General features: G+C 44.0%; 1 protein-coding gene across 3 annotated transcripts in view; it reads left to right on the forward strand.

Annotated features, from left to right (window-relative positions):
- Window positions 1-1553: 1553 nt before the first annotated feature.
- The window catches only part of Nedd4 (NEDD4 E3 ubiquitin protein ligase), an 84892-nt gene continuing 62846 nt past the window's right edge, over window positions 1554-23599 (forward strand). Inside the window, exons 1-6 of one of the 3 annotated variants that reach the window (XM_039080889.1) lie at window positions 1648-1719; window positions 2154-2162; window positions 8287-8442; window positions 9475-9548; window positions 16665-16743; window positions 16842-16880. In XM_039080889.1, the coding sequence (XP_038936817.1) occupies window positions 1663-1719; window positions 2154-2162; window positions 8287-8442; window positions 9475-9548; window positions 16665-16743; window positions 16842-16880 (414 nt within the window). In that variant the 5' untranslated portion in view covers window positions 1648-1662. Of the gene's footprint in view, window positions 1720-2153; window positions 2163-8276; window positions 8443-9474; window positions 9549-16664; window positions 16744-16841; window positions 16881-23599 lie in introns of all 3 variants that reach the window. The other 2 variants (XM_063264950.1, NM_012986.1) reach the window with 2 other exon arrangements.

A 23599-nucleotide genomic window follows, 5' to 3' on the forward strand; every position in this document is an offset into this window, starting at 1 on the left:
CATCAATGCTATACAGTGAGACCCTGTTTTATTAAAATAAAATGCAGTGAGGTATTAAGAGAAATTATTATTCTCAAAAATAAGAGACACAATGGATATATTCAAATTTTCTTTTTCTTCTCCCTCCCCCTTTTTTGAGACAGGTCTTCTCACTAGGTAGCTCTTGCTGTCCTGGAACTCACAATGTAGATGGAGCTGGCTTTTAACTCAGAGATCCTCCTGCCTCTCTGCCTTTAAGTGCTGGTACTAAGATGTGGGCCACTGGGATTGGCTTATTTTATTCTTAACATCTAAGAACACAGATGTGTGAGTTTATAAAGCAAAAGAGTTAATTCTACAACTGCCTGTTCATTTATTTGTGAGACTGGGCCTCCAAAGCTAGGCCTGGACATGCTAGAAATCACTCTTGCTACTAGTTTACCGCGCTAGCCAGGATAGATAAGATTTAACTAAGCCAACAATCCTGATTATTCAGGAATACTCTACCCATAATTACTTGTTACATCTGTCCTAACACAAATGATAAGACGTGGATTACATATTAACAGGATTCTGACAGCTAATATGAATTAAATGGATGCCGACAATGTTCAAAGAAATATTATGTAAACAACCAATTGCTCACGCCCATCAACGCTTTACACGGTGACTAGTAATTCAGAATTAGTTTAATTCTCTTGGGAAAAATTAAAATGTATTGTAGGTACGTGTGGTGGGAGGTCAGAGAACAATTTACTGGAGCCGGTTCTCTCTTTCCTCCATGGAGGTTTGGGGTATCGGACTCTCGGTCGTCAGGCTTGGTGCCGAGAGGGCCTTTATTTACCTCCTTAGCTATGTCGCGGCCCCTGCAATTAGATTTTGAGAGTCTAATTTCCGCAATATTTTGCCACTATAGAAAAACATGCTAGCATTCTGGCCTGTAATGTAGGCTCAGGACGGTGAGTCAGAAAGATGCTGAGTTGGAGGCTAGCCTGGGAGCCACAACAAGCCGTGTCTCAAAACGTAGGAATAGCGGCTATCTTCCCTCCCCCACCCTTTCTTCAGGGCCTTTCTGCCGCGCTGACGGTTGAGGCTCAGCTATGCAGGTTTGGATGGCTGACTACGCCTGGTGGCTGGCCTTGAGGCCGACACCCCACCAGATTTAGGCCTGCGCATTCCTTCCCCGGTCCTAAGGAGGCTTCCGACCCTCAAGAGCACGCTTTCAAATTGGCTTTAGGTTGGGGCTAAAACGCCTAATCTGCAGGCGACATTACGAGTCGTGGCAGGCATCCGGGGAGACCTGTTGTTGAGCAAAACCGCAAGGTAGTTTCTTTGCGGAAGAGCCACGTTTCTCGTCCCTTCCCCCACCCCACCCCACCCCCGCCTATTCCGGGGGCTGCGGGCCTCAGCCACCAACCTCCCCATCCCTCCCCCCGCGCGCGTCCCCGCCGCGGGCCTCTCTACGCGCGCTCCTGCGGAGCTCCTTGTTTCTGGAGTCCCGCCACGCTTGCTCCAACCCAGCCCCCCAGCCTCTCGCGCAGCCGCAGAGCGTGTCCCGCCCCTTCCCGCCGCGCGCCCCTGCACCCCCGCGCGCTCCCGGAGTGGGCCTCCTCCGCTGCAGCGACGCCTCCTCCTCCTCTTCCTCTCCGGCTGCTGCAGCCTAGCAGGGGCGGTTCGTCCAGTATGAGCTCGGACATGGCAGCCGACGACACTGAGGCCCCAGTGCTTTCGGAGGACGAGGTGCGGGGCGGCTGCGGGCCGCGCGGGGTCTCATCGTGACGGGGGAGGCGAGCGGTCGAGGCCCGGGCTGGGCCGCGGGCTCCGGAGCGGGGCTGGCGGGGAGGGAGAGGTGTAGAGAGGCGCGCACGAGGCCGCCGAGGGAGCCTATCCCCGCCTGCTCGCCTCGCTGCTCAGGGCCTTGGGCCTCCCAGGCGGCCCTCCGGGGGGCCCTGGCTTCGCCTGGGCGCGCTCAACCTCTGGGAGAGGGCGATGGCTTGGGTGGGGCGGCCTTCTGAGACTCAGCATCCAGCTCCTGCCGCAGCGGGAGCAGACAGAACTTAGCGACTTTTCTTCTACTATGGCTTCCCGAAGACCAGGGTGGGAACGAGGGGAGTGGGGGTGGGGGTGGGGGTGGGGGTGGGGTGGGATTCCTTTGACTCCGCGGCGAGAGTCAGCTGTGGGAAGTTCACACTTTGTTTCAAGGCCTCTGTTAGTATTTTTAAAAATAAAGGCAAAAAAAGTATAAATACTTTAAAGACCCCCCCCCCAACAGCTGTTGGCCAAGAAAACTGCAGCCCAAGGATTTGCGGCAGGCAAAACCGTCTGTTGCAGTCGAGCAACTTAATCGCGACTTTGCCTCGCGCTCAGCTAAAAGTGAGGCCCTCTTGAGGAGGGCTTCGATGGAGCTGGCGGTTGTCTCAAATGGGTGGGGCATTAGAGACTTCGTAGTGTTTAACAGTGACCCTTTCAGATTGTGCGTGTGCGTGTGGTGTGTGAGTGCGAGAATCCAATCTGCGAGTTCCTGTTACTTAATCTAGCGGTCACATGTGCCTTTTATCAAGATCGGACCCAATTAGCTGAAAATTCCCAACCCCCCCCCCCCAATTTCTATTCCTTTCTCAGATACCTCCAAAAGCTATCGTAATGGCGCCCTCCAATTTTTCCCATTTCCCAAAGAGCTTTTTGTTTATACACAGTGGGCACTTTATTAATGTAAGATAATTATTGCAACATTTTGAAAACGTTTGTGTGTGCAAGCGCGCGTGCCTGCGTGTGCGTATGTGTGTTGTGGCTAGAAATTAATTTCTTGGGCAATCGTGGTATTTAAAAAAAAAAACATGGGTGGGAGGGAGGACATATTAAATGAACTAAGCCAGGCTTAGAGAGAGGTTACTCATGGGAAATCTAGAAAGTTGTTGTTATAAAAGTTGTTAGTAAAGGGTCTGGAGAGGCTCAGTGGTTGAGAGCGCTTGTAAAGGACCATTAAGTACGGCACCATGGTGGGGCAGCTCATAACCTGTAATTCCAACGCCAGATTTGGTGCCCTCCTCTGGCCTCGGTGACACCAGCACACACACAAATAAGACTACATCTTTATGTGAGAAGTTGAGAATAGTTGGTGAAGCTGGGAAGAGGAGTGGGGGGAGAGAGGCCAAAGCAAAGGCCACTGAGTGGGTACTGGAGCACGGGAGCAGTAAGTTGGGCTATTAAATGCAGGGTGGGCTAAAATGCTTTATTCTTTAGAATGTTGCAAAATGGGCTGTAGAGAGGACTTAGCAGTTAAGGGCACTGAGAGGGCCTAGGTTGGCTACTCAGCACCCACATGGTGCTTTACAGTCCTCAGAAATGATGCCCTCTTCTGACCTCTGTGGAAGTCAGCCATAGATGTGGTGTGCATAAGCACGTTCAGGCAAGACGCTCACACACAAAATAAATAAGTAAACCCTTAGAAAAAAGCCCAGTCCTCGGGTAACGTTTAGAATGTGGCAAGCAGCCCGATGGTTTAGCCACTCAGGAGCAGCCTTCCACGTCCTCTAGCCAGAGGCCACAGTTAGCAGTCCACGTTATTGTGCAGGAGTCAGGAGGTACTGCTGTTCTGCGGCTACCATGCCTTTCCTGTCTCCCCTGCCTGCTGCATACCCACTCAGTGTGGAGGATCTCAAGCTGGGGTCCGACCCTGGCCTTGGGTTTTCCGTTGCTACTGGGAGGCTGGCTCTGCCAGATTTCTTTTTCTACCTCCTTCCAGCAGAGCCAGCTGGTCACAGACTAAATATCGTTAAAGTCATCTTTTGTCTGTTTTCTCCCTCTGGGCCCAGTATCTGTATTCCTGCTTGTCTTTTTCATCTGCCCAGCGGAAGTAAGGATCTCTATGGCAGCCAGTGGGTCTCAGCAGCGGGGGCTAGGAGCGCTGCCTTTGTAGTAAGGACTTCATGAACTCATGGAGGATCTGCCCTTTGAAGATTTCATGACTCGGGGCCTCTTATATCCCCATGATAAAGGTCTAGATATGGGTTCTGTGACTCAATTTTCTCCTATTTTTCTGTGTCTACTTGTGCTCATTAAGGGAATGAGGTAGGAAGACAGACATGGTTGTGAGCATCTTCCTCTGCGGTGCTAATTGGGTTATTAATATTTACTCAGCAGACGTTCATTAACTGTTCTGTGTGTGTTGTGCCAAGCCCTAGGGATACAGAGGATAAAAGACTGCCAGCCTCCAAGGAGTTGACTATATGGTGAAAAAGATAGAAATTCTTGTGTGCTGGTTATAGTTGGAAGCTCATGCTGTCATTTGGCATTTATTTTCTGGTTTATCACAAAACCAAATGGGGGCTTGGAACACACACACACACACACACACACACACACACACACACACACACACCCCAAATACCACACACCACACATACCACACACACTGCACACATACTCTACACACCAAATACCACACAGCACACACATCTCATACACTACACACACACAACACATACACATACCACAAACACACATACATAGCCACATACTTACATACACACACCCCACAACATCCCCCATACACATTTTTTTCTTCGTTTAAAGACGGAAACATGGCAGCTGTGTCATCTCTTGAGCTCAGACTACTCAGAGTAGGCAGCCTGCTGCCTGTGATTAAAAGTGGTTGGGCTGGGGTGTGGTTAGTTTAGTTGGTGGAGTGCTTGCTTAGTATGTATGTCTGAAGCCAAGGATTGGATAGCCCACATTGCATATACCAGATGTGGTAGCCCATGCTTTTAATACCAGCACCTGAGAGAGAGGGGCAAGAGGAGTTCTGTGAGTTCGAGGCCAGTGTGGTCTATATAGTCAGGTCCTGAACAGCCAGGGCTACATAGCAAGACCTTCTCTCAGGGGAAGAATAAAGTCAAAGTCATGTAGCAGTGCATCAGAGCACACCTGTCAAGCCAGGGGGAACCGGCTGGAGGATCACTTGACTAAGACAGACGGAGCTATGCTGTAAGCTCCTCTCTCCAAAAGAAGGAAATAGATCCACACAGATCTGGAACAGAAACAAGGAGAAAGATGAATAGAAAAAGTTGCATCTAACACCCACTTTTCAATGAGTTTTAGTTCTTTTTTTTTAAAGAAATTTTTATCAAATTTATTTTATTTATATGAGTATACTGTAGCTGTTTTCAGACACACCAGAAGAGGGCATCAGATCCCATTACAGATGATTGTGAGCCACCATGTGGTTGCTGGGAATTGAACTCAGGACCTCTGGAAGAGCAGCCAGTGCTCTTAACCACTGAGCCATCTCTCCAGCCCGAGTTTTAGTTCTTTTATGCATAGCCTGTGGAAAGAGGTTCTGTTTGTAGAAATTTTACTATTAAAACATTAGCTAAATGAAGAAGTGTAATACAATTTACAAGATTTGCTTTGATGGCCACTTAGGATTAACTATGGAAAATAACTAACTTATCACCTCCTTTCTTTTTTGAAACAGGGTCTCACTATATCACCTGGAGAACTCTGTAGATCAGGCTGGCCTGGAACTCAGAGATCTGCCTGTCTGCTTCCTGTTAGATTAGAGGTGTCAAGCATTTCTCCTCAATCTTTCGTGGGAGAGAGAAGATGTGGGCCTGAGGATTACTGCCTGATGTCCTCCCCGGGGGGGGGGGGGGGGGGCTGCCAGCTTTTTAGAGGCTGGGAACTGTTTCCCAGTTAGTGTTTGTGAGAAGTAGGCTTCCTAGTTAGATGCACTTACTGAAGATTGGGGGTGGGGTGTTAAAAAGAAGGGTATCACTTTGGCTTTATCTGTTGACAAGCAGATTGAAATTTTCTACATAGGAGTTACAGTGTTGGGGGCTGGAGAGAAGGCTCAGTAGTTAGGAACACTTAGTGCTCGTGTAGAGACCGGAGTTCAGTTCCCAGCACTCACTAGGCAGCACACAGACAAGCAAACCTGTTACTCAAACTCCAGAGGATCACTTCACGCTCTACTGGCCTTCACAGGAACCCCCACACAGATGCACGTACCCACCCGCAAACACAAACATCTAATTAAAAATAAAAGTAACAAAAGAGAATGCCAGCGTCTGAGGCTAGAATTGTAGCTTAGTTGGTCAAGTGCTTGTCTAGCAAGAGCACTGGGTTTATGGGTGTGGTGCTGCATTAAGGTTCAGGATGCTCCTGGCTATACGTGTGCATGCATAGCATCCTGCATGTGCGTATATACTAATTTAGCCCTGTTCCCAACCCTGAATCTTCCCTACTTAAATTCATAGAAATAGTAAGAAATTCTTGGGAAGATTTTTCTGAGATTTAAAAAATTACATTTATTGGGTTGGGGATTTAGCTCAGTGGTAGAGTGCTTGCGTAGCAAGTGCAAGGCCCTGGGTTCGGTCCCCAGCTCCAAAAAAAAGAAAAGAAAAAAAAATTACATTTATTTACTTGTGTGTGTGTGTGCGCGCGCGCGCGCGTGCGCACGTAGACATTTGTGTGCCATGGTGCATGAATGGAAGATAGAAGACAACTTGTGGGAGTCAGCTGTCATCATGTGGGTCTAGGGAATTGAAATTGAGTCTCCTGTCTTGGCAGCAAGGGCCAGGGGGCATGGCACTGTTTTGCTGACACTCTCTTGTGAACTTTATTCAATTTTGTTTTGTCAAGACGGTCTTTCTGTGTAACCCTGGTTATGCTGGAATTCACTGTGTGGACCAGGCTGGCCACGAACTCACAGAGACCAGCCTGCCTCTGCCACCTGAGTGCTGAGATTAAAGGCGTGAGCCACCACTGCCCAGTGAATTTTGTTTCTTATATATGTTATATAAGATAGTAATTGGGTACCATTGTTAATGTCTTGTTTTTATATTCCAGTATGGACTCTCAAGTCATTTATTAAGACCACAAAAAATTCAAGGGGTTGGAGTTTGAAATGTATTGGATTTACAGATTACTTTGGAGAAAGTAGACAACTTATTAAATATAGTCCTCACAAACAGAGAGTATCTCCATTTATTAGTTCTCTCACGTCCTTCAACAGTGTTCTTAACATCCTTTGAAGTTTGTGCATTTTTACTAATTTTGTTTCTGTATCTGGTACAATTTTAAACATGTATATGAAAAAAATGTGTATTGAGACTTGGGTTTTAACTGTGTTGCACTGGCTGCCTTGGAACTCATTATGCAGACCAGAGATCCGTCAGCCTGCTTCTGCCTCTTGAGTGCTGGCATTAAAGCCATGTACAGATTTGAGGGGGACGGCTCTTGAGGAATTGTCTGAGTCAGATCTGTGGGGGGTTGTCTCGATGGCTACTTCATGTAAGAAGACCCAGTCTAACGTGAGGGCACACATCCCTGGTAACTTATTCTCACTTAGTGTCTTAGTTATTGTCTGAAGAGACACTGACCAACAGCAAGTTGGGGAGGAAAAGGCTTTTAACTTACACTGGCCACATAGTCTGTCATTGAAAGAGTTAGAGCAGGAACTCAAAACCGGTCAGCAACCTGGAGGCAGAAGCTAATGTAGAGGCTGCTTACTGGCTTGTTCTTCATTGTTTGCTCAGCCTGCCTTAAGGCACCTGGCTCTACCAGCACAGACGATGCCTGGCCCACAATGGGCTGGGCCCTCTCACATCAATCACTAATTAAAAAGACTTGCTTACAGTCCAGCCTTAGGACATTTTCTATATTGAGGTTCCTTCTCTCATGGCAATAGCTGTGTTAAGTTGACATAAGACTAGCCAGCCCAGTTAGCCTGAGTCTGTAAACAAAAGAATGAATGTGGTTTTACCAGGCTGTGCACTGAGTTTATGGAAGTTTTCATTATACTGAACTGCCCTACAGACTTTTTAGGCAGAGATTCCAAACAATGTAAGAAAAGCTGACTAATGGCCAGCAGGTCTCTGCTCTTGACTGGCTATGATGTGAGACCTGTTTGGATTCTTGCTTTGACTTCCCCTCCATGACAGACTGAGGAATTTGTAAGCCAAATAAGTCCGCTAAGTTGCTTTTTGTTGGGATATTTTTTCCCAGTTGCTGAAATGAATCCAGTTTTTGGATTTAAACTATTTGTAGTCTGTATGATAGTTAAGAGAGAGTGTATCACTCCAGTCCACAGCTTGGAAACATTGCCTTCATTTCCTTTTTACACATGCACAGATAGACTCACATCCAACTTTTTACTTGCTGAGCCATTGAGAATAAGTTACAGAGTTTGTGCCATTTTCCCCTGAATATTTTGTTATGTATCACTTTAGAAAGTGTAATATTTTTATTAATTTGTTGAGAATTTCATAATAATGTATTTTTTTTTAATTTTTACGGGTATGGGAGTTCTGTCTGGATAAGAATGAAGAGGGTGGTGGATCCCCCGGAAGTGATGTCACAGATACTTGTGAGCCACCATGTGGATGCTGGGAGTTAAATCCGAGTTCCCTGGAAGAGGAGCACGTGCTTTTCACTGCCGATCCATATCTCGAGCTTCACAATGTACGTTTTTAAAATTTTTATTTATGTGTATGGATGTTTTGTTTGTATGTGTGTCTGTATATGGTGTGTGTTCCTAGTGTCCATAGAGACCAGAAGAGGGCTTCTTCAGCCAGAACTTGGAACTGGACATATAGTTGGTTGTGAGTGACCATGTAGGTGCTGGGAATTGAATCCAGGTCCTCTGGAAGAACAGCTGATGCTTTTTACTACTGAGCCATTTCTTAGCCCCACGATTGATTGACTGATTGATTGATTGATTGATTTCTTTTGAGGCAAGGTCTCATTATATAGCCCCAACTAGCCTGAAACTTAACTCTGTAAACCAAGCTGGTCTTAAATTATTGTCATGTTGACGCCAAGGGATTAGAGTGGTTCATCACCTCACCTAGCCATACACAATGTAATTTGACCATTCTCGCCCCTCCAACTCCTCACCCAGCTCCCCTTAGATGAGACGTCTCTTTTAAGACAAGGAAGTTCTCCCATAGGACCTCATTCCACTGTGACCTGCTAGGTCATTGCTATTTGACATATCATAGTGCGCTCACTGTTATTTATAAACTCTTTAATGAGACTTAAAATTGCCTTTTCTTAGTAGTTATTACATGATTATGATGAGCTTCTGATTTTATGTTGTGAACGTGGTAACAATGGAGACTTCCTTAGTTACCATTGTCATTAGTTTTTTTTTTTTTTTTGGTTCTTTTTTTTTTGGAGCTGGGGACCGAACCCAGGGCCTTGCGCTTCCTAGGCAAGCGCTCTACCACTGAGCTAAATCCCCAGCCCCCTTTAAATTTTTCTTATAAATTTTAAGGCTAAATTCTTATTGTGTGTAATAACTTGACTCTAGTTCTTTGCTTTTTGTGTGTGTGATCAAATGTATCTAAAAATGATAAATTTTGTTTTTATCTTCTTTTATATACCTTTTAATCAGATTACTTATTTTTAAATATTCTCCAAATTTAGTATTCTGGTTATCATTGTATTAGATAACTTGTAATTACTTAAGTAAAACCACCCTTTGCATTTTAGGATGACACGCGAGTTGTGAGAGTGAAGGTTATAGCTGGCATAGGTCTGGCCAAGAAAGACATCTTGGGAGCCAGGTAAGTATGATATGTGGGTTTGGAGTTTAAAGAAATAATATTTCTTTCTTGGACTTTGATTAAATGAAAATCTGAATGATAATAACAAATTTTGGTGTACAGTGAGGACCTTACAGGTTAGGTGGTTGATTATTTTCTTGGTATCTGTAATAGTGATCAGTGATAGTTATAGATTTTTTTATTTTAAGTCTCTAAATCCTTTAGCAGATAATAACCACCATAATCTCTGGGTGCAATAGAAAAAGTACCTCTGAGCATCAAATGAGCAGAGCGGGAGTACTGGGGCGAGCCACATGAGAGCGAAGCAGTGGTGTGGAGTGGTTCCCTTATGGGAATTAGTCTGAAGCCAGGGAGAATTACAACCTGGAACGGGAGAGGTAGTCCCACAGCCTGAAACCCTGGAGCAGGTTGGACTCTCGTGGTGGAGAAATGAGAAGAACAGATTGGAAGGAAGCATGGCAGTGGTAAGGAAAAGATTTGTACCCTCAGCTGGTGTCAGACGATCTGAGCGGAGAGCTATTGGCCCAATAGAGTTTGTGACCCTTGTCCAAACAAGGTAGATAAACATGGAAAAATAACAGAACCTAGATTCTCTGTAACTAACTCAGCTTACAATGTCCGGGACACAACATGTAGTCACCTGGTCTGTGGAGAGACAGGGAAGTGGAGCACAGTAAATGTCAGTCAATAAAGAGTCTGTGAGCAGAGTGTGCTGGGAGGCAGAGGCGGGAAGACCTCTGAATTCAAGGATTGTCTGAGTCCAGGGCTGCCAGGCCTACATAGCGAGACAGTGTCTTCAGGAAACAAAAACTGGGCCAAAGGGAAGAGTATATGCTCATGGTCAGTCAAAACCTTGGAAGTTTCAGGAATGAAGTAGAGACAGACAGACAGACAGACAGACAAACAGGGAAATTCTACAACTAAAATATATTTGAAATTAAAGTACTTTGGTTGATTATGATAACTGAATGGATACATAGAGCAAAGATGAACTGAATATAGATTAATGGGAATCATTTACCAATTAGAAGATGATAAAGAAGAAAGGTCTGGGGGTTGGGGATTTAGCTCAGTGGTAGAGCGCTTGCTAGGCCCTGGGTTCAGTCCTCAGTTCCGAAAAAAAGAACAAAAAAAGAAAAAAAAAAAAGAAGAAAGGTCTGTTTTAACTACGTTCCAGAAAGACCAGAGAGCTAAATAATGAAATAAAATATTTTTAAAGAGTAAGTGTCTAAATCTGGAAACAATAAATGAAATATACAACTGGACTGGAGTGTTGGCTCGGCATTCCGGAATTGCTCTTACTGAGGATTCCCAGGGACCCGCCTGTGACCAACTCCAGGGGATCTGGCGCCCTCATGTGGCCTCCACAGGCACTGCACTCACAAGTACACATACAAATCTTTTAAAGAAGAAATGTTAAAGCAGGTTAAAGTTCCTGGTGAAGAGAGGAAAAGCATCAGAAGCAATAAATACCTGGAATCTTCAGACACTTTTAAATTAAAAGTTTTATTTTTGTGTGAGGGTGTTTTGTCTTCATGTATATGTGTGTATGCCTGATATTCATAGAGGTGAGAAGAAGGTATTGAGTCCCCTGGAACTGAAGTTACAGATGTCTGTGATCTGCCATGTTTGTGCTGGGAATCAGACTTAGGTCCCTTGCAAGAGCAGTAAGTGCTCTTAACCTTATACAGAATCCATTGGACTCGGGACTCCCAACCTTCTCTTAGGGATTTATATAGATGAAAAAAATACCCATGGGAATTACAGCACAAAGGACGGACGTGTCTGCTGTGACCCTGTGTGGGAGAACGGTGCCATAGAAAGCAAAGGCAAAGTGAATCACTAAAAAGTAGGAGACATGGGGCTGGGGATTTAGCTCAGTGGTAGAGCGCTTACCTAGGAAGCGCAAGGCCCTGGGTTTGGTCCCCAGCTCCGGAAAAAAAAAAAAAAAAAAAAAAGAACCAAAAAAAAAAAAGTAGGAGACATAAATAAGCCATCTGTCAGCGGTGAGGCAAAGAACACTAGGTTTTATAAGAGCAGACATTTGCAGGGTTTTTGTTGTAGTTTTGTTTGTTGACAGAATTTCTCTATGTCCCTGGCTATCCTGAAACTTGTTCTGTAGCCCAGGCTGCCCTTGAACTCAGGTCTGCCTGCCTATTTCTCTCAGTTGCTGGAATTAAGGGCATGAGCCAGTGCCACCATAGCTATGCAAGCACAGTTGTACACCATAGCTGTAAAAGAAATTTTAAAATGAAATTCTTGAAATAATTAAAAAGCCAATACAAAACAATTTTTTTAATGGTGACAGGACAAAGGAAGGAAAACATGCATTCATATATTGTTTCTAATTATGTAATAATTATATTCATGTAATACATGAAACATTGATGGGATAAGTAAATGTTGGGCAGAAATTAGAAAATAAAACTTAATAAATGTGGTGAAAGCGACTGTAATTCCACCACTCAGCAGGAATTCTAGGCCAGGCTGAGTTACACAGCGATACCTTTACAACTAGAGCGGTCTGTGTTGAATCCCTGGTGGTGGGGGATGTGGGGGGCATGGATCAAGGAGGGCACAAAGATCCGGTAGTCATTAGTAGAGGGTGTGTTGGCACGAAGAGACAGGCATGTTCTAGGTGCTTGCTGGATTCTAGAGAATTCTAGATCTTGCTTCAGAGCACCTACATCGACTGGCTTACAACTGTGTGTAAATCCAGCTCCCAGAGATGCAGCCCTCTCATGCCTGTGGCAGGCACTACATATACACAACACAGAAGCATGCATTGTGTGCACATAAATAATGAAACTCTCTTTAAAAAACATACACTTAAATACAGCTTAATAATTGATACAGCTAAGTTGGGGAAAATGGAATGGATGCAGAGATGGTATAATGAAGATCGCCATGAGTACGAGCCCCTCATGGTGGTGCACGCCTTTAGTCCCAGCACTTAGGAGGCAGAGGCGGGTGGATCTCTGAGGCCAGCCTGATCGACATAGAGCATTTCAGGATGGCTAAGGCTACACAAGAGTAACCATGTCTTGGAAAACAAAACTAACAACAATCAGAATCTGATGAAATAAGGCTCAACACGAAAGTACTTTAAATATCTCACAATGATAATAAAGTCACCAGGATACGTAATAGTCAGAAATGGGTATATGCCTGCTAACAGAACTTGGAGATGGATGGCTTGAAGTTGACAGGATTAAAGGAAAATGAAAAATTCTGTAGTAATTGATAAAGACACTCATGCCTTTTTCACAATTGTTAAAACAGATACTTCTTAAAAATCACATGAGGCTGGAGAGAGAAAGCTCAGCCATTGAGCCTGCTTGTTGCTTTTTCAGAGCCTCAAGGTTGTTTGCAACACTATGTCTCGTAGCTCACAGCACCTGTAACTTCTTCTCAGAGCATCCAAAGCCTCTAGCCTCTGCAAGTACCAGCATTCAGACTCCCACACAGACACACACGATTAAAAATAAATCTTAAAATGATAAAAACAACTTTGTACAGTATTACCTATGTCTTTGGCTTAAGAACACACATCCTAATGGTTGCAGAGCAAACATACTTGACTGCAAAATAGATGTTCAAATGTACACAGTACAGTGACAGTCGTGGCCTTGTGAGCATTGTCTGTCTTTGCTGCCTGATAATATTAACTGAAACTTGGTGTTATCTCAACCAAGCATGTGCTTGTTGTTTACAGTCTATGGTTCAGAAGCCCCTGGAGTCTTTACCTTGATCCACTCTTATAGGTCTTATGAATTAACTCTTGTGTATTTGTTTATAATTTGGTTATGAGGTCTCAAGAGGGAATGTCTGTAAACTTTAGACCCGCCCTCACGATGCTCCAGCGATTTCATTGTGTTTTCAGAACGCTTTTATGGTAAAACCTCAAGTCACCAGATGTGCCTCAGGAGATTTGCATATCTTGGTCAATGCCCCGTGACTGGTCTGATCTGGATCCATGCTCTTCCTTCCCACAAAGGGAGCCCATTGCCAGGAGAGAAGTTGGGTTCAGAATGTCAGTCGGTGAACACGGGGCAACTCAGTAAAAGTCACAGAAATGGTCCGTAACTGAATAAACCTCAGAGAGAACAGAGTGCGCCTCACTGGGCAAGTGGCAGCTGTGGAGCCCCAGGAGTGTGAGCGTTATGTGGGTGAGAACATGGGATTCAGGTCTTGCCCATGTGAATTTCTATTTCTAACTGATGAGAGTTTAGAGCAAGCTCCCATGAGTTTTGCAGCATCACACTATGCCTGAGTAGTCACTGAAGTATCTGCATTGTCTGCTGTGATTCGTGATTCCATTGTGATCCCAGGAGGTAAATATATAATGAGCCACACTGTGGAGAAGTAGAAAACGCTCTTCTCTCCCCCCTCCCTCCCCCTCCCCCCACCCCGTGTGTGTGTGTGTGTGTGTGTGTGTGTGTGTGTGTGTGTGTGTGTACACACATGCCTTGGCATGGCATGTAGATTGTCAGTTTGTGTGAATCCGTTCTCTCCTCCATTTGTGGGCTCCGGGGAATCACTTGTCAGCCTGCCCAGTCTGCTCCATCTCACTGACCCAAGACTGACCATGATGTGTGTACACTTAAAGACCTAAGAGAAATCTCAGATGAGGATATTGCAATAAAGAAGCAGTCGGACACCTGTTAACACCTAGTTTTAACTATCTTATAACTCAATAGTAATATAAATTCAGTTAAAAAATGAGCAAAACCACTGAATGGGACAAAATATAATTGTCTAGATGGCAGGCTATCTGGGTTAGAGTTAATATTTACTTTTGTGGGTTTTTTGTTGTTTTGTTTTTTTGAGACAGGGTATTATGTAGCATTGGTTGGCCTAAAACTCACAGAGATCTCTGTCTGCTTCCTAAGTGCTGGGATTAAAGGCTTGTGCCGCTGTATCCAGCAATTTTTGCAGTTTTTGTTTGATATATAATTAGTTATAAAAACTATGGATGGGATTAGACAGGGAAATGTAGATGAACAGGAGACCAGGTAAGAATACCTTGGGGTAATCAGTTTGAAACTTACAATACTAAAGTGGCTTAAGAAAGACTGAGGGTAGGGCTGGGCTGTAGCTTGGCTCTCCTAGGATATACAAGGTCCTAGCTGTGAACCCCAAATCTGCTTGTGATGCAAGTCTGTAATCCAAGCACGTGGGGTCCAGGCAGGAAAATCAGAAAGTCAAGGTCCTTCTCCGGTACATAGAGAGTTTAAGGTCAGCCTGGGCTACATGATAACCTGTCCGGGAGAGAGGAAGAGAAAGAAGACATTTAAAATGGTGTCAGAACCCAGACATGAGTATTTCAAAGCATTTTCAGAGTAGATCTGAGAACAGACAGAAAGCACTCTGGTTCTCAAGAGATGTGGGATCGGAATATGCAAAGTGGGGCTGCTGTGTTGAGTGCTGTGTTGAGAGCAGTGCTGTGGCCTCAGCCTCCACCCTCAGACTACTGTGTAGTCTCTACAACTTGGGAGGAATGGATCACAGCTGACCCTGATCCACAGAAGCTGTTTGAACAGTGTGATGTGGAGTAATTGCCATGTAAGCTCTTACCAACTGTTCTGTAATTGAGAAAGGAAAGACATGCCCTGCATTGCCAGAGGAAGGAGTTAGTGGAGTTTCAGAATGTGGAAAAGCTAGGACAAAGGAGTTGGTGAAATGGGCTGACTGGGACCTTCTCAGGTGGATCATGCTAGACAAGAGTGCCTCTTTGGGCTCCTCAAAGCCATCTGTCTCCCTTCAGGAGGGTTTCTGGAGCTTGAGAGGTGGCTCACTTAAGAGTAGCCATCTTTCTACTCTTGCAGAGAGCCTGAGTCCTTGGTTCCCAGTACCTATCTATGTTAGATGACTCTGTAACCATAACTCCAGGGGGCCTGATACCTTCTGACCTTAATGGGCATCTGCATGCATGTACACACACACACACACACATACATACACACTCATAAACATGAATAAAAACTGTTTCAAAAAAAGTGGAAGGGCTTCTACAACATCTTTGTTTTGAGAAAGGGATTTAACCACGTAGCCCTGGTTAGCCTGAAATTCATAGTAAGCTGCTTTCCTCTGCCTTCTGATTGCTTGGATTAAAAGTGCCCCACTGGAAAGAGGATAACATTTGAAATGTAAATAAAAAAATTACCTAAGGAAAAAAAGTTGTGCCTTGCTGTGCCTGCAAATGTAATTATTTTTAACTGCAGTTTTTCAAAAATATTTAGAGTTTATAAGAGTCATTAAGTGGTCTGCATTCCAAATCTTTTTTTTTACTCCTTACTATCTTTTTAAAATCTTTTTATTGATTCTTTGTCAGTTTCGTATTATGTTCCACAATTCTACTTATCTCCCCACCCCCTCATATCTGTCCTTTGCCCCTGCAACCTTCCCCAAAATAAAAAAGCAGGCAAGCAAACAACAACAAAAAGCATGGGAAGCGTCTCATCGTGGAAGCCGTGGTGTGTAACAGTATATTCCTCTGTCCACACATCTTCATTTGCAAATATTCATTGCCATTGGTCTGTTCAAGATCTCTGACTTCTGTGACACCATCAATATTAGATCATCAGGACTCCTACCAGTTGTTGCTCTGTCTGGAGATCCTCCAGTTTTGGAACAGCAGGGCTGGCCTTTTCCCGTGCCTCAGCCATTCGCATGATTTGAGGTGGGCCAATTCAGAGCCCTGGATCTGGGCCTGGGTGGTAGTGAGCTGGCCAACCCACCAGCTTCTTATCTGCAGTATCAGGGTGAGCTCTCCAGCACTGCCCTGCCTGGCTCAGCCACCCAGTGCTGCCCTTGGCAGGAGGCATGGTCAGCCCTCCTGCTCTCATGATGCCCTCCGGGACGGCTCACCTGCACCCAGGCCTGCTGCCCAGTCAAGGCGTGGACCCCACTCTCCCAAGTGCTGTACTCTAAATCTCTGTCCATTTTACTGATGTGGTAATTAAAGGTTTTAGTAAGTTTCTATAAACCAGAGCCTGTGTGCAGGTCTCTGGTGTTTTAGGGTACAAAATAATAAAAACAATAGAACTGGAAATCTGGTAATTTGAAGATTTGGACTAAACTACTACTGAAACTTTTGTTTTTACCTTTTAACAGTGATCCTTATGTAAGAGTGACATTGTATGACCCGATGAGTGGAGTCCTTACCAGCGTGCAGACGAAAACTATCAAAAAGGTTAGATTTAGCCAGCTTCCAAAGATTTTTAATAAATTTGTTTTTTCTATGGCAAGTTATTTTAAAAAATAAATTGTACTATTTTTATTGTCTTTTAGTCTTTGAATCCAAAATGGAACGAAGAAATACTGTTCAGAGTAAGTATTTCAGGAAAAAAGTTTTTTTTCCTCTGTGGGTACCATAAGTACTCATTTATAATATTCTAAAATAACATCTTGGAATGTGCCTAGAGTTTTGGATTTTATTACTTATGTGTGTGTGTGATGTGTCTGTGAGTTAGGACATGCAAATGCCATTTCTGTGTGTGTGTGTATACATGCACATGCCTCTGTGTGTGTGTGTGTGTGTGTGTGTGTGTGTGTGTGTGTGTGTGTGTGTGTGTTGGTGATCAGAGGCCAGCTCTGTGGACCTGGCTTTCCCTCCACCTTTAGGTCTAGGGGTCAAACTCAGGCCAGGCTTACATAACAAACTAATCAGCTGACACATTGCACTGGATCCAAAATTTTTAAAAGAAACTTTAAAATCTTTTTCTGAGACAGGAGTCTCACTGTGAGCGATGTTTGTTGATGTGTTTATATAAAGATAAAGAAAGGGGGCGATATGTTCTATGGAGGTATAGTGAGGTGTGGGGGAAGGGGATGCCTCTGCTGAGACATCTCTTCTCCCCCTAACCCCCTAAGGACCAGCCACAGGGTATGGGGAGGGGAGTTAAGAGGGTAGTAGGGGCAGAGAAAGGCCGAGGTTGGGGGTAGAGAAAGAGGAGTAGAGACCAGCAATCTGCAGGTGGAGAGAGGAGGGAGGGGATGGGGAATGGAGGTGGGGGCAAGGCAAGAGCAAGAGAATGAGAAGGGGGCAAGCAGCCCCTTTTCTATCAGGCATATCTGGCTGTTGCCAAGTAACTGTGGGGGTGAAGCTTAGAATGTTAACATTTGGTCTGAACTAGCTCCATAAACTCAGAGATTTACCTGTCTCTGTATTATGAGTGCTACGATTAAAGGTGTGTACCACCTTGCCCAGTCACCCAGAGAAAAATTTTGAGATCTAAAATTAGGGGTTGGAGAGATGGCTCAGAGATTAAAGGTACTTGTTGCTCTTACAGAAGACCTGGGATTCAATTTCCAGCACCCAAATGGTAGCTTACAACCATCTGTTAGTACAGTTCCAGGAGATCCAGTGTCCCGTTCTCACATCTGCGTGTACCAGGCACACATGCACACAAAAATTCAATAAATCTTTTAAAAGAGAGTTAACATTAGGAGCCCTCTGATGGTACAGTAGGAACCATTAATCTTATTATGAAAGATAAATAAAGGCGATTGATGGTTAAAGGCCATTGAGAAGCTGGACACTTGGTGTGCTCTTAGCCTACTTTAGTTGGGAGCCTCCTGTGGATAAGTAGATGTGGCTCTTACACACCTTTCTTGACCTTCCAGCCTTCTTACCTCACCCCACCTCAGATTCCAGCCCTGCTATTCCAGCTCCCAGGAGATTCTGAGGGGCATAGTTCTCCACCAGCCCTTTCGGTTCCCTGCAGGGTGGAATTGCATTTCCAGTGTCTTGGCTGGATCATTTCTGCTTGTATTTTCCTTAAAATAGTTTTTTTGCCTCATTTTCCCGTTTGCCTGTAGGCTTAAGCATGGCCAGTGCTTTTAAAAGATATCTTCCTTTCTGCTCTTTCAGTATACTTTCCACAGCTCTGATCTTGCTCACAATCCAGCTGTCAAGCCTGTCTGCACTCCTACCTCTGATGCATGTGCTTCTGAATAAGTACTTATTTTGTTTTATTAAAACAAAATTCTGTATTAAAAAGAGGTAGGTGCTGGAAAGATGGCTCAACAGTTAGGAGCACTGGCTGCTCTTCCAGAAGTCGTGGGTTTAATGCTCAGCACCCACAAGACCGTTCTCAGCTGTTCTTTGTGTACCAAGCTGCTGGCTCCAGGGCCTTTGATACCTCACAGACATACATGCAGAGAGAATATAGCGCATAAAGTGAAAATAAGTGGTCATTTAAAACATTGTATGTGTCTGCAACTGCCTCTGGTGGCCTCTGTGAAACCCTTGGTTTTAATGTAGATAAGAGAAGGGAAGAAGTTGGCCGGCATAGACCCCCGAGTCTGCGTTCCGGTGCATCGCCAGCAAGGCCCTTCTGCTGTTCCTGCTCAGAGGAAGGTCTCCTTCAATCAGGATGTCAGAACGAGCTTTCGAAACCTGTCTGAGATTTGAGAATCTTAAATGGCTCTGAGTTGGTTAGAGTCATTCCAAGAAAAGTGAAACTCACTTGTGGTTTTGCTCTGTCAGCTTTGGGCAGTTTTCTTGCGTGGGTGTTACTTAGGAGAATTTTCAAAGACTTCTCAAATGTATCATTACTTACTGCATTTTTGCTCAGAAATAATGTACATTTTTTTCAGTGAACCAACATTTTTTTGCACATCTGCTCTTATTTTGTGTTACTTTGTTTCAGGACAGGGTTTCTTTTCTCTGTGTAGCCCTAGCTATCCTAGAACTTGCTCTGTAGACCAGTCTGTCCTTGATCTCAGAGAACTGCCGCCTCTACCTCCCAAGTGCTGGGATTAAAGGCATGCAGCATCACCACCTGCCTATTTATTTGATTTTGATTTATTTGATTTACTTATTTTTAAATTCATATTTAACTATTATACATTATATTCATTATAAATATTTATTTACTTTTGATAACATTTACTTGTTAATGAAAGTATTAATATAAAGATGCTACAGAAAGGAATGGACTAAAAACTAAAATTAATCTTTATCTCTACTTGTTTAGAGTTTCTTTCTTTTTTTTTTTTTTTTTTGGTTCTTTTTTTCGGAGCTGGGGACCGAACCCAGGGCCTTGTGCTTCCTAGGCAAGCGCTCTACCACTGAGCTAAATCCCCAACCCCTAGAGTTTATTTCTTTGTTCTTGCTTTTTAACTCTAAGAAAATGTGAGCATTGACTGTAAAAATATCCTCGATGGCTTCAGAGTATAAGACAGTCTTCTCTTTCAGTTCATTTTCCAGGCTGACCTACAGAGTGCGCTATTGCGCAGCGGGACTCCTTTGTCATCAGCCATCGTTCTCAGTCATCCCCTCCCCTGCCCTCTGGTAGTCCTGCCCTCCCGGGCTGGCTCCCTCGTCCCCCAGTTACTGCTGCATTTCCCCTTCTTATTGCTGGGATTCTGTTACCCTCTCCATTTCCTGCCCTGCTTAGGATCTCTTCCTTTGCTGTTAGGGCCCCACGTCTAGTTTTGTGACCTAAACTCTAGACAAACACACGCATACAGTATTTGTCTATCTCAGGAGCTTATTTCACTCATATTTCTAGCTGTATCCATTTTCTTTTCTTTTTTTTTTCTTCCCCCCCCCTCCCCCCCGGAGCTGGGGACCAAACCCAGGGCCTTGCGCTTGCTAGGCAGGCGCTCTACCACTGAGCTAAATCCCCAACCCCTGCATCCATTTTCTTAGTGATTGCCTCCGATTCCACCCTGTGTACGGACCACATTTTCTTCATCCATTCCTCTCCTGCTGTGACTGAGACTATTAAGTGTGGGTGTGGAGTCCCTCTGTTGTGTTAACTGGCTGGGTGCCTATTTAACCTATCTGAGTGGTCCTGGCTCCAGCTTTCCCAGCTCCTCTCTCTGGGGGTTAGGCCGAGCTTCCCCCAGGCGCTTCCCACGGAATCCAGACATTTTGCTTCTTGCCTGTTTTTCCTGGTACCTTTGTCCTTCTGGCTGCTGTACCTGGTTCTCTGCTCTCCCTTTCCTCCCCCTCTCCCCACGTTTTAGGGTCATGACCACTCTTTGCTCTCCCAGATGTGTCTACCTCAGCTATGTGTCTCCCTTTTATCTACAGTAAACTTTGCCCTCCACCATACCCAGCAGTCTACGTCCTTTCCTATCCTTTTTATTTCTTTTTTGTCATTAACCCAAGACTTACAGCTGGATCAAATGGTAGTTCTGTTTTCAATTAATTTTTTTCCTGTTTTCAGGGCTTTAAAAGTGTTTAGATTGATTTATTTTATTATATTTGTGTGAGTGCTTTGCTTGCTTGTGTGCCTCTGCACCACATTCGTGCCTAGTGTCTGTGGGGGCCAGAAGAGGGTAATGGCTTCCTAGGAACTGGAATTACAGATGGTTGTGGACCACTGATGCTGCCAACCGGATCCTCTGCACAGCAACAAGTGCTCTTGGCCACTGAGGCACTCCCCAGTCCCCGGTTCCCTCTCATGTTTGTGGCTGCACAAGTCTACATTCCCACCCACAGTGAATAATGACTCTTCCCTCGAATCCTCCCCAGCATTTGTTATCATTCATTTCCTGACATCAGTCCTGAGGCTGCAGTGGGAGAGAGTCCCTGAGCAGTTGAACTCTTTAAAGTATACATTGGCCAATGTGTTTCTTCTTTGGCAATCAGCCTACTTACTTGAATGAGTTGATTCTTTTAAAGTTTAATTTTTGTGGCTCTCTATGTGTGAGGTATTAGTGTCCATCAGATGTGTGGCTGGCAGACATTTCACTCCATCTGCAGGTTCCCATCACGCTGGCTTTTTTTTCCTGTATAGAAATTCATATAATCCCACTTGTTATCACTGTTTCTTATATTATTAGCACCAGAAAATTATTGCCTATATTTTCATTTTAAAGTATGTTCCCAGACAGTTTTACAGAACTTACATTAAGGTCTTTGGATTTTGAATTGATTTTTGTATAAGATAGGGGTAAGGATCTGGTTTCATTCTCCTACTTTGGAAGTACACCAGGATTAAAGCAGCCAGGTCTTCTCCACAGTTCTTCACAGTTGAGTCCAAAATTGGGTGACTCTTCTTTGGGTTTATTTCTTGGTCCTTCACCTCCATGCCTGCTTTGTGTTCCCAGAATGGTGTTTTGTTTTCTTACTAAGTAGCATTGTTTCTTCTGCTAAGGATGGTATATTGTTCTAGTGACCATTGATAATAGCTGTTTCAAGTCTGTTTATTTCCACTGAATTTTAGATTTTTTTTCTAGTTCTGTGAATCATTTTCATTGTAGTTTTGATAGGGATTGGATTGATTTTGAAGTTGGCTTTTGGTAATAGCCATTTCCACAATATTAAATCTAGTCTCTGGGAGAGTTTTTCTATATTCTTATATTCAGTAATGTCTTCGACCTCTTCAGTGTCTTGAACTTTTAATTAGAGGGGCTTTTACCTCATATGTATTTAAAATTTTTTGTTAGATTGATTTATTTTATCTTATGTGTATGAGTGTTTTTTGTTTATGTTGTTTTTTTTTTGCATGTATGCATGTAAAGCACATGTGTACTTGGTGTCCCTAAATATAAAAAGAAGGCAATTACTTTTCTGGAACTTATGGTGATCTACCGTGTATGAGGCTGTGAGTGCTGAGCCCTCTCTCTAGCTCCACAGGTTTCTGTTTTGTTTTAATTTTTTGCTTGGCAAGTATTACTGGTGTCTAGAAAAACTATTGGTTTTTGCATATTGATTTTGTAGATGCTGCTTTGCTGAGAGTGTTAATCAGATTTTACACCTCTTCTGGTGGGGTCTTTAGGGTCTTTTAAGTAAAGGATCAGTCATCTGCAACGTGATCGGACTTCTGTTTGGGTTCTTTTCTTTCTTCCTTTTACTGGTGAAGCTGAGACTTATAGCACTAAATTGAATAGGCATGGAAAGTGGGTGCCCTTGTCTCCCTTGAGATTTTAGAGGTTATGCTATTAAGTTTTCCCAGTTTATCATAATGTTAGCTAATGTTTGTTGTGACAGCCTTTATTATGTTAGGGTATGTTCTTCAGGGAACTTTGCCAAAGTCCTTTTTGCCTGAGTCAAATGCTTTCTACCCTCAGGTCTATTTATGTTCTGATTAAGCTCTCATTGATATGCACATGTTGAGCTAAGCTTGCTCCTTGCAATGAAACCAGCTTCGTCAGGGTACACTTTTTTGGTGAAATTTTTTTTTAAGATTTATTTATTATATATGAGTACACTGTAGCTGTCTTTATTATTTATTATATATGAGTACACTGACACTGTAGGTGTCAGACACACCGGAAGAGGGCATCAGATCTTATTACAGATGGTTGTGAGCCACCATGTGGTTGCTGGGATTTGAACTCGGGACCTCTGGAAGAGCAGTTGGTGCTCCTAACCATTGAGCCATCTCTCCAGCCCCTTTTGGTGAATTCTTAAGTTTGCTTTACAGGAATTTAGTGAGATTTGTGTGTGTGGGGGTGGGTGGGTGGGTGTCTGTGTGTGGGGTGTGTGTGTGTGTGTCTGTGTGTGTGTGTGTGTCTGTGTGTGTGTGTCTATGTGTGTCTGTGTGTATATGAGTCAGGGGAATTGGTCTATAGCCTTGTTTTTTTCTTGTTTAGATTTGGCTTTTGGTGTTGTAGCATGGGGTGGATTGCACTCCTTCCCTTTCTGCTGTAAAGAACAGATGAAGGCCCATTGATAGTCACTTTCCTCCAAGGCTTGTCCGCACTCAGCAGTAGATGTGTCTGCTGGGACCGTCTTTGTTGGGTGACCGTTTATTACAGCTTCAGTCTTGATGACTAAGCAGCTTTGTGTTACTCCTTCTTGATTTAATTTTAGTAGGTCAGATATATCTAGAAATTTATCCATTTCATATCAAATTTTTGTTGGATTATAAGTATATTTTAGATATTTCCGATTTTAAAAAAATCTTTATGTTAGCGAGTGTGTATGCATGTGTGTACACTCAAGGTACACTGTGGTTGTCAGAGGACAACTTGAGGGAGTCAGATTCTCTTCATGTTTACTCTAGAGAACAAACTCAGATCCGCAGGCCTGCATGCAACCTTTCTTCCTGCCAGCCTGTCCACCTCATCAGCCTTTTTCTGAGTCT

The sequence above is a fragment of the Rattus norvegicus genome, chromosome 8 (genome assembly GCF_036323735.1).
Source record: "Rattus norvegicus strain BN/NHsdMcwi chromosome 8, GRCr8, whole genome shotgun sequence".
NCBI classification, from domain to species: domain Eukaryota; kingdom Metazoa; phylum Chordata; class Mammalia; order Rodentia; family Muridae; genus Rattus; species Rattus norvegicus.